Below are 11,028 nucleotides of genomic sequence, written 5' to 3'. Positions count from 1 at the left end.
AAGGGTAATCAAACTACACAGAAAGCAAACTTCCACTTGTTTCAATACTGTGATTGATATTTTGTTGGGATGGGGGGATTTGTCTCTAAACAAGGACATTTTTTAATACTTTAAAAAAAGAGGTGTAAGATAAAGGCAATCTGGCACTCCACTGATTTTTTCAGATGGAGGAGGAGGAACCGGTGCCACCTTCAGGGCCATCATCTAAGGACTCCAATGGGGAGTCGACAGAAAGGAAGAGGGGACTATTTCATCTTCGCTGAAGACCTGCATGACTAGGAAATCGCGACAGCTATGAGGTGTGGAGCGGAGGTCCCACACCTTTATGATGTGGGAGGCGGAGCTATCTGTCAAACTCAGATGATGAAGAGGCCAATTCACTTAATGTTGGATTGGGAGCAACAATATTTTTTGAGCACAAGTATCAGTGCTGTCTAGAAGTTGCAGAAACTCCATGGTGTGCTGCAGAAGTCCTGCTTCTCGCCAACATAGGAGGTGACCTGTTCACTCTGGAATGGAGAGAAAGAGCCAAACACACCTCCAGCAGTGAGCATATTCCTGCCAAGTAGAACAGATGGAGTACAGCTGGATCAACTCCAAAACAATCATCTTAAATGCCTTTTTCTCCTCTTCTTTGCCACTAACACAATAATTTGTAGCATTATTGTTACAGTATATGTGGCACATTGCATTCATTAACAAACATGCTCTAAAGCTGTCCTTATTTGTTTTTTTCTTACTTATGGAAACTAAATTTCTAAACATGTGGATGAAACAATACCACATATAAAAAAGTTACAGCCTGTGAATTTATTTTGACATTTTATTTCCAACACCTTCAGTATTGCCATTGACAAAAAAGATTCACATTTTTGGGATCGTTTTGACCTGGGTTAGACTTTTATTTAATACTTGTAACCAACTAAGCAGTACCGAAGCATCATTGTTTCACGATAAACAGACCTAGGAAAAACACCAGAGTCCTCACCTCATTTTTTTGCATCCTCTGCACGAATGGTGACAAAGCTGCCGAATACGTTTTTTCCCCTTTTCTCTTCACTAAGTAAGACAAACAAACTTGTGTCGTTATGAAGTTTTATTTTTATTATTACTGGGTAAGATGACAAGCATGTTTCTATACATGAATAACAATAACATGAGGTAACATACAAGACATGGCTATGTGCAGGTGAAAGACATGACTGTGATCACTATGTCCTCCGGAACAAGAGACCAGGAGAGATAGTTTGTCTTTTCATTATTAAAAGGAGTGTGCTGAGTATTTGCTCAAAAACAAACAGAGTCTGCATGAGTCTGTACATTAATAAAAAATCTACTGGACCCACAGTCAGCAGCTATGTACAGACAGAGGTTATCGTCAGGAGTACTGGCGAATTTAAGGAACAGAAAACATCAATGACTAGCAGGAGAAATTATAATTAAAACCAAACATCGTAAGAACTTTTACAAAGAATGACAGAAAAACATAAAAGTTTGTTGTAAAGGAAAGACAGGTCTTTGTGATCTAGAGCCAGAGTATGGGTGTGAAAATGCATAGAATGTGTCCAGCAGGAGACAGCTTCAGTGTCTTGCCAGCTACCAGTCTACAGCAGGAGCATTTACAGAGGACTCTTTCTTCCAAGCTTATCTTCAAAGCACCTCAACAACACCACGACTACCCCTCTCCCCAGTGTGCTAGTTCATTGTTACTTTACATTTATCACATCCACTTGAAACACAGTGCCAAACAAAACAAACAAAGCTTGTTTACCACACTAAAATATACTCGTTTTGGTCCAGGGACACTGAAGTCGTGACAAAAATGTCTTTGCATGCGAGGGCTTTGTTTACTCTTTGCCAGAGAAAATCTCAAAATAATTTACCTGACATCACCACTGACTTTCATTCTTCGGCTTTTGACTCAAATGAAATTTAACACACTACCATATCCAAAACCTTCCAGCTGGTTATAATGTAGGATCAAAGGTTATACAGCGCACAGCCATAATGAACCACTCAGTCCCCACTTCAAACAAAATAGAATCACAGCAAGGGCCCGTTTTAATTAGACCGAGTTGTCTTGGATGGCCGGTCGGATAGGCTAGAGGGGCAGTTTTGAGAAAATCCACACTCAGTGGGATTGGAGGGGTCATAGAAAAGGGTGTGTTTTGCAGCCACACTGAGAATAATTACACTAATTCCTCTAATGAAGGGGAAGCTTCCTCAAAGGCACAGGGAAAGATTGGAGATGGGAGAACCTACATTTTAAAAGTACGTTTGGGTGTATGCTATAAATTTATTATATGCTATATAAAGTATGTGTTTTGCCAATTAACTTCAGTTGTGTTCTTTTTAGTTTTATAATTATTTTTGTTGGATTATCTACGGCATTCACACTAAACACAATGGAATAATATTACACATGGTTTTAAATTCTTACCAATATTCCAGAAAAATTATCTGGGCAGCCAATTTTGTTTAAATAAAGGAAATGAACCATGTGAAAATAAAAATGCATATTTGTCTTTTAAAATTGTGTAATCAAATTATTTTAGTTTTTGTTTTGAGTTTGGACAACAATCCCTAGTAGTGGTTTTACAAACATATTGGGGTTCTGAACCTGTGGCTTTTACCATCCTCCCCTCACAGAGTTAAACAATCAGCAACAAAATTCAGTGCAATAGTATAAAGACAGAAAAGCAGATTGGATATGGTGACTTAAGAGTCTCCTACCCACACCACCACATTGCCTTTGAGGACATCCATGATCTCACAGTTGAGCTTGTTGAGTCGTCCATCCAGAATGAAAACAGACTCTCTAGATGGAGTTACAAGATACTGGCCGAAGAGTCCACTACCCACCACGACCCGGTTCTTGTTGCTCCATGGCCAGTCGAATGATTTTGTGGCCTCTTTTAAGCTCTTGATCATCTTCACTTTGCCACTGCTCAATTCCACAAAGAGCACATCGGTTTGACGACCGGAGCTCCCAAACACATTGTATTGGTGCACCTCTGTGAAAGAGCGTTGGAAGGCCAGGTCTGACAGGTGCAGGTTGGTGTGAATGTCAAAAGGCTCCTGGATTTCCCCACGCTCCGAGACTCTTTGGATCCTCATCAGGCCATCACCATCATCAACTGTGACCAGGTAGCGACCATCTGGTGATACATAGGGAGTGCCAGTGATATCCCGGTTTTGGCCAATCACGCTGTCTGTCACGCTGTCCAGGATAACCTGGGGCTGTGTGGCACCTGTAGAGTCTGCTTTGCAATTAATAAAGTAGTAGCCTCCAAGATGGGTGTATGCCACAGAACTGGGAATGCAATTATACTCCCATAAACTGATGTTCTTTACATAGGAAGTGGTCTCTAGATTGATCTTGTGCAGGACAGGCTCGTTTTTGTGAAGAATGAGACCAAACCTGTGATAAAGAGAAGAGAAGAAGCAAACAGTATTATAATGAAACATTTTCTTTTGGAAGCTGTTTTTTAGGATGACTGACTATTCAGATGTTCACAGTAATGAAGACTTCAAACTGGCCCAGTTTCACATTGAAATATTAAGTTTTCAAATGACCGGGTAATTTGGTCTCCTAGCCTCATTGACAGCTATGAGGTGTGAATTGTTAATGAATGAATAAGGCCATTGGAACTGAGCTACCTTTGCAGGGTGACTGAGGCTACTGCAAGTGTTCAAAGCTCTGTGAAGAGATCCTACTACACTTTGAAGGAACTGGATCCTGATCCATCTCTAGTTGCTAAGCAGTAAGCAACAGCCTTAAACATCATTTTTTTAAAACCTCTTCTGATGAAAATCCTTTTTTTTTGTTTTTAACATGTCTGTGTGGCATCTTTGTTATGAAAGAGAACAAATGTAATAAGAAACCATTTCATTTTTGCATGTCTGGGTATTTCTCCTTTGAAATCTCTGTGTGATAAATCTCTGGGTGATAAAGGGCGGGGCCACTCAACTCAGAACCAGCGGCCACACCCATGTTGAGGAGACTTTAGAAACAGAGACTTCAGATAAGCAGAAAATACGTTGTTTTTAGGACATTTAGGTTGTAAAGTTTTGGTAAAAAACTTAATAATCATAATTAAAAAACCCTGGGAAGGGGTTTCTGTCTTTAAGCTGTCATAGGATGACTTTAAAAAATACGTAGTCCTGTCACATTATAGTTATTTATTAATTCATTTGTTTAGTTAGTTTTGCTTATTTATGGAGGAGGTTGTTTATTAACTTTTGTGCTCACAAATGTCTATCTAGGGTTGAAGCAGCGTAACGGTCGGTACAGCTGGACCGGCATCTCTAAGTGGTCCTGCAGGTTTTTTGGATCTGTGGACTTCTTGCACTCCTCACCACTAAAAGTACATTATGTTTTACTTTAGGCTAAGTGTCATCAATCATGAACACTTGTAAGCATGGGCTCTTTTACAGTAATCCAAAGGGTTCAAAAGCACAAGAATTAAATTTATGTAAATAGTCTAGGGGTGGGCAAACTTTTTCACTCATCGGCCACAAAGGGTTCCAAAAGTCGATAGAAAGGGTGAACTATGAGTATATATATATATATATATATATATATATATATATATATATATATATATATATATATATATATATATATATAATATTTAAGTATAGTAGTATATAATATTTAATATTTTTTGGCATCTTGAAGGAGTTAAGTGAAATATCTTTCTGAGATCTTCATAGAGATAAGGAAAAATAGTAAAAATAATACTGATACATTTCAAAATGTCTTTGTATTACTACGCATAGACTGTTTTCCCCCATCCCTTGCTATGACAACCTTCCCTTTTCTTTTTTTTTCTTCTAAATTGGGCACCAGAGGCTTTTGACCTTTTCTGTCTTTCTGGCGTTTTAGAAATAAAATTCCACATTGGTCGTGATCTGTATGGTCGGGACTGGGAAAAAAATCCTGCCTCTCTGATATTGTTCAATAGACTGGTCCGAACGTGGGGGTGGGCTGGATCTGGCCCACGGGCCGTAATTTGCCGAACCCTGGTCTAGATCAAGGGTCTGCTACCTTTAAAAGAACTTTTTGCTCTAGTTTTTTGATGGACTAAAATGATGAAGATGAATTAGAAAAACGCCTCTTCATTTTGTTACCATTAACACATTTATTTATCTAATTTAAATGTGTTTATCAAATTTAAATATGCCTTACAATTGAGTTTTTTTATTTGTAACATACTTAACTTCTTTAACATGTTACAGCAGCAATTTTTACATAACACAGCCTGTCTTTGATAAAATCTTTCTTTTGCAGCATATTTACTTAAATAAAAAAATGGAAGAAAGCTAATTATGGACTTTCCTATAATTATGTATTTTGTGTTTGTTCATCTTTTTCCTCCTTTTACTATTTAATATAAACATGACAACATTGGTGAAGAATCCGTTCTCTTTATCAACACATGTAAAGGCAATAAGATAATAGACATGGTAAATGGCGTATACATGTATTGCGCTTTTCAGCCTTCCTCAAAGGCCCAAAGCACATTACGATCACAGACCCATTCACACACTGATGGTGGCATTGCTGCTGAACACTGGCGCCAACCTTCCATCAGGGGGATGGTGAGGTTTAGTGTCTTGCTCAAGGACACTTTGACATATAGGTGAAAATTAAACCTGCAATCTACCGATCAGAGGTCGACCGCCCTACCGCTGCACCACAGCCACACCGCATAGTTCTAAAATAATTCTAGAAAGAAACCACTTTGACAGTAGATTTAACCTTTTACCATCATTTTGCTCAGCTATGTTAAAAATCTACAATAATGACAAAACGTATCCAACTAAAGCAAGTCATTTGCTTTGATCCCATTTGTGGGATTAACTTGGGTGTGGTGGAGAGTTAGAGTATATCTTCGTAACTAACATGATCACATTGGCTTATCACTGAAAAAAACATTACAAAGAAGCATTGTTACATTACATATCTGAAACACAATATCCCTATGCAGAAATTTTTATTTCCTAACTCATTTGACAGTCTTCATACAGGCTTAAAAGGCGAAGAGTAGCTGCTTAAATAATAATTTAAAAATATACATTTTCGTTAGTCTTCCCTTTAACAAAAATGCAAGTGCATCTTTAGGTCAAACTCCTTAACAGCCATGTTTTTCTCTGTGACATCTTTAATTTCATTAATCTACCATCATTCCTACTTCTCGTTTTTAAAATATTTTTCTGTGCTGCATATGAGCAAAGATCTGTAGATCTTTGCGCAAAGCAACGAACATCAAGACTGAACTGATCAAAAAAGGGTCAGTCAGAGCGATCGGCTTAATGGCACATCATAACGTAGGAGAGGAGGGGGAAATTGTTAAGGAGCCGACAGGCTCCAATTAAACAAGAATTTCTGATGATAGATGCAGACACCCACTTCTATCTTGTTATCATTCATCATCATTCATGTCAGCTGAACAGAAAACGTCTGCCTGAATGCCACAGAGTCCGTCATGATGGAAACAGTTTTGTTTTTCTCTGTCCACCAGGTTCAATCAGAGGACTGTACTGATCGATTCAGATAAAGCTGTCTGTACTTGTAAACCAAATGATGTTGACTCAAATACATTCTGTATTTTAAAAATACAGATATTTTTACCAGTTGTATTACTTTAATGGGTATTGTTGTATTTTAGGTATAGCTGTAATCTTCATTTATTTACTTTGCTCTTTTTTGACATGTTTATTCCCTCTTAGTCTTAATGCATTACTGACTTGGCTGATGTTATTTGGAGATAATGATGTCTGACCAGCACAAAAACGGATGGAAATTCATGTTGGCCATATGTGCAGCCAACCCCTAATCCCCTAACCCCTAATCCTACCTCTTGGTCTGTGTGACAAAGAAAAAAGTTAAGCACTGGCCAAATGTACCGGTATACAGAAAAGTACGAGTGAATAGTCATTTTCTATTGAATTAACTCCATAATTATTTGAACTCACTAGTGCATAAGTTAAATTCCCATCCATCTTTCATTTTCCTTCTGCTACATCCCTTTAAGGGTCACAATGTTGAGCCTGTCCCAGCAGGGTGAAGGCGGGGTACACCCTGGACAAGTCAGCAGTCTGTCACACACAATCCCTCACAGATACTCACATCTAGGAACGTTTTTAAAATACCCTATGAAAAATGTTTTTGGCCTGTGGGAGGAACCCGGAGAGTCCATAAAAGACCCACAAATGCACAGGGAGAACATGCAAACTCCACACAGAATGGTCCCTGACAAGATTTGAACCACAGTCTTCTCCGCGTGAGGCGAGAAAGGTAACCACAGCGTCACAGTACAAAGTTATATTTATTTTCTTTAAATTTTTCACTCACTGCCTCTGAACACCGACACAGACAACTACTGTATTTTCTCTAGCATCTGAAGCTTTATAATCTTTGTTTATCAGTCATTTTGAAGAAGCTTGTGTACATTTTGTTACATCAGTTAAACCACTCCATCATAGTTTTATTTCATGAGTACTTTTTATAAATAGGCTGCATATATACATAAGGAAACTTAAAAAATAAAAATAGAAAAGTTTTATTAATAATTATTAGTTTAAATTCTGTTGTTAGTGTTATTCCAACATGGGTGTGATTGCCTTTATTTCTGATCGCTGGACTGATCATCTTCAGTCACTTGTGTGTTAACTTCAATAAGCTGAACAACATTTTAAAATATTATAACTAGGAGTATCAAATTATCATCTTAATCATAATTAATCAATTACAGACAAATAGCATTTTTTATTACAGTGTTCTCCATTTTTAATCTATATTGTCACATTGTGTGATATGAAACAGGCATCCAACTGTTTATTTTAATCAACAATTTATTTGAATTCAGCTGATGAAGCATTTTAAAATCTCAAAGAGAAAACCTCAGACAACATAAAAACAAAATCTAAAAGTAAGTAAGTTTTCACGGGTTCATACGTTGGACAATCCCTGTGCCTATTATATATATATATATATATATATATATATATATAGAAACACCCTCAAGAATTTGTCAAACTTCCAGTTGAATAATCATATGTATTTAATGTCATCTTTGCTTTAATCATAACAGGGACGTTCTAATTACAATTAGTCAGTAATGTCTCCTTTTCTTGTCTAAAATGATCCACAGGAAGCAGCAGAGGTATGGTTAAGTGTGTTGCTTCACCCTCCCTGCTGCTGCTCTGCTGGTCTCACTGGATCTAATTACATCCATGTTTTTGACCAGCACAAGTCCACTGTGGACTGCTAACTCCTCCTCCCCAGGAGCCAAAAACACCACGAGTTTCTGCAGTGTAGACCCCCCACCCCCACAACACAATCCAAGCATTTAGAGCAGCTTCTCTGTTTGCCACTATACAGCTCATCACATTTTTGTGGCCTCTAAAACACAACACTTCTCTGTGCTATTATCTTCCTTCATTGGTTTTATTTTTCCCGTTGGAACTGAACCTTTCAGCTAAGATTAAATCCAGCATGATGCTTTTGGTCACTTCTGCTATAAATCGGTTTCGCCAAAAATAAATGATCCTAATTATTTTTTTTAATGGCAAGTTATCTTCAGTACTAAGGAGGAGAGAAAGTTTATCCCATCAGTTGATTCGGATAATTATTTTTTTATGAACCTTTGAAGACTGGAGAGTATTTGGAAAGATCTTGAGGTAACTCTGGTCTGCTGAGCCCACATGATGGTGATCAGCCATGACTGGTGCCTGCTGAGCAGCTTTATGTCTCTGCAGATACGCTGAGGACCAGCAGCTCCAGGCTGAACAAGGCGTGGGGATTTGATTATGTTTCTTTTCAACTTTGTTCTGATGATTAAAGATCCCTTAAGGCTGAAAACCTTCTTTTAGACTTCCAATCTATTATAGTTTAAAATTAAATACCAAAGCGTGTAAATTACATAATAAGTTTTATCATGTGTGCAAGCACATACCCTTAAAGTATGTTCAGTCAGTTGCAAAAAAATCTTTTGCCTTTTTAAAAGTAATTGTCTCTGAAAAATTGGTGTTTAATTAATCAGGTATGAATTTAAGATTTCTGGCTCAAAGTTTACATGTATTCTGTATGCGGTTTGATGAAATTTGGTAAAGAGTTGTGTTTCTAAGTTTAAAATATGTGAGACAGCAAAGGACTGAAGAAAAACCACACACAGATAAAAGAAAAGGTGAACTTATTGTGTCCAACTATATTAAGAACAGGTTTGAAGCTGCACAGCAGCTGCTGCATCACAGCAACAACAGTCTGTACACACTCAACTTCCACACTCTCAAGATGCTGGTCTAATCCTTACCGTTGGCTGCTTCCTCAGCTGAGTAATTGTTTCATTATTCTCATCATAATGAGCTCAAAGGGAACAGAATACTTGAGCAGCACCCAAAAACCTCCACAACTCCATCACCTGGACTGCAAAGAACAGGAAGCCATGCTTGTCTTCTGACTGATGCAGACACTTAGCAGTTTTGGTCTTAATTAGCAGAAATAATACATTAAAAAAATAATAATGTGACAGTAAAGGTGGGCCGATGGAAACTTTACTGTTTTTTTGTTAAATGTTTTACTAAATGCGAAAAATTGAGCATGAATTGCCTGTTTCTGCATGTTTCTTAGCGTAATGATCTAAAATAACAGCTGACCCACATGATCTGCAGCAGATTTAAAAAAAAAACCACTAGAACTGATGCACTGGATTGGATCAGTTTTAAATACTGAGCTCAAAGTAGCTGGGCGAGACGTTATCAGTGGAGCTGAAGCCGCTGCACGTACCTGACATGGTTGGCGATGAGGCTGGAGGCGGGGATGAAGAAGTCCTCCACTCTGTCAAAGCGCCTGCCCACTGGCTGCGTATGAACGGTGTGGTGGGAGACTCTGCCACTCGCCTGATTGATCACCTGGTGAGTACCAACACCGAAGATGGTGGCGGTTTAATGTGACCTTGATGAACACACTCTGCACTGCTGGGTCCTCCTCATTCTAAACCAAGGCACTCATTACAACCAGAGGGGCGTAACTCAGCTAAAACATACATGTTATCAGTCACTTCAAAGACAGGCTCTTCAACTCTCTGCCCTTCTGCTGGAGCTTCTCAGTGGGAGGTGATACCTCCATCACTGATGTATAAATAATATCTGTGCATGAAGCAAGACATCAGGTTTTGGAATTTGATTATAATTCCAAAAAAGAATTGAGACAGACCCCGGCATTATAAATGTCTTTATGGATTCCAGTTGAAGAGAATACTTGAAGATAAAGACTTTTATGTTGACATGTGCTGTAGTAAGGACTTTGTACATCCTCATTAACAAGAGAAATTTTCCATTTTGATACACACAGAACACAATGCTCAATAGAAGCAGATTGTTCCTCAGTATTGATCATTTCAAATTTAGATCACTGTTCAACAAAACATGGAACTACAAATGACAAAAATGATAAAGCAGGCGCAGACACTAATCAACAAATAAAGTCAGTGGGCTGAGTAATCCATGTCTGCACGCCCTAACAGATAAAAGCTGACAATTAACCTCAGAGGAAAAATCAATTCTAAAATATGTATAAGTCTAATTAATCTATGTGAAAGACCAAAACAAAATCAATCTCTCTACTTATTTTTCAAATGTATCAGTTTGTGCTGGTTGTTATCGGAAATCATTCTCAGGCCAAGTATGACATTACAACAAACCCGAAAATCTTAAAAAAGATATGAGGTATAAAAGAAGATGGAGGAACTGCAGGACCTCTGTTACAGCAGTTTAGACTAGGAGGAACTGAACAGTCATTTGTCGGTCTGATTCTCTTGAACTTCATTGTGTGTCTGTGTGTCCTTCATTGGTAGGTGAAGAAATAAAGTTTTTGTGGAGTCATTCAGCTGTTGACTTAATTCTATGCTTTGGGTAATTGCCCTGATTTAAGACAACAAACGACTTAAGTTTGGTTTGATATCTGAAGCTAAAACTTTAATGAATAATTTGCCAATGTTCCTGTGGAACATCTAGGTTCTG

The 11,028-nt window shown here is 38.0% G+C and overlaps 1 protein-coding gene across 1 annotated transcript in view; it reads right to left on the bottom strand.

The window, feature by feature from the left end:
- Positions 1–1,081: 1,081 nt before the first annotated feature.
- Positions 1,082–11,028, bottom strand: part of fstl5 (follistatin-like 5) — a 219,971-nt gene continuing 210,024 nt past the window's right edge. Inside the window, exons 15-16 of the mRNA XM_024270241.2 lie at positions 9,794–9,918; positions 1,082–3,421 (exon numbers count right to left, since the gene is read on the bottom strand). Coding sequence (XP_024126009.1) covers positions 2,719–3,421; positions 9,794–9,918 — 828 coding nt within the window. The 3' untranslated portion in view covers positions 1,082–2,718. The remainder of the gene's footprint in view (positions 3,422–9,793; positions 9,919–11,028) is intronic.

This window comes from Oryzias melastigma, linkage group LG2 (assembly GCF_002922805.2).
Source record: "Oryzias melastigma strain HK-1 linkage group LG2, ASM292280v2, whole genome shotgun sequence".
NCBI classification, from domain to species: Eukaryota; Metazoa; Chordata; class Actinopteri; order Beloniformes; family Adrianichthyidae; genus Oryzias; species Oryzias melastigma.
The sequence above is the reverse complement of the archived record's forward strand: the minus strand, read 5'-3'. Positions and strand labels throughout refer to the sequence as shown.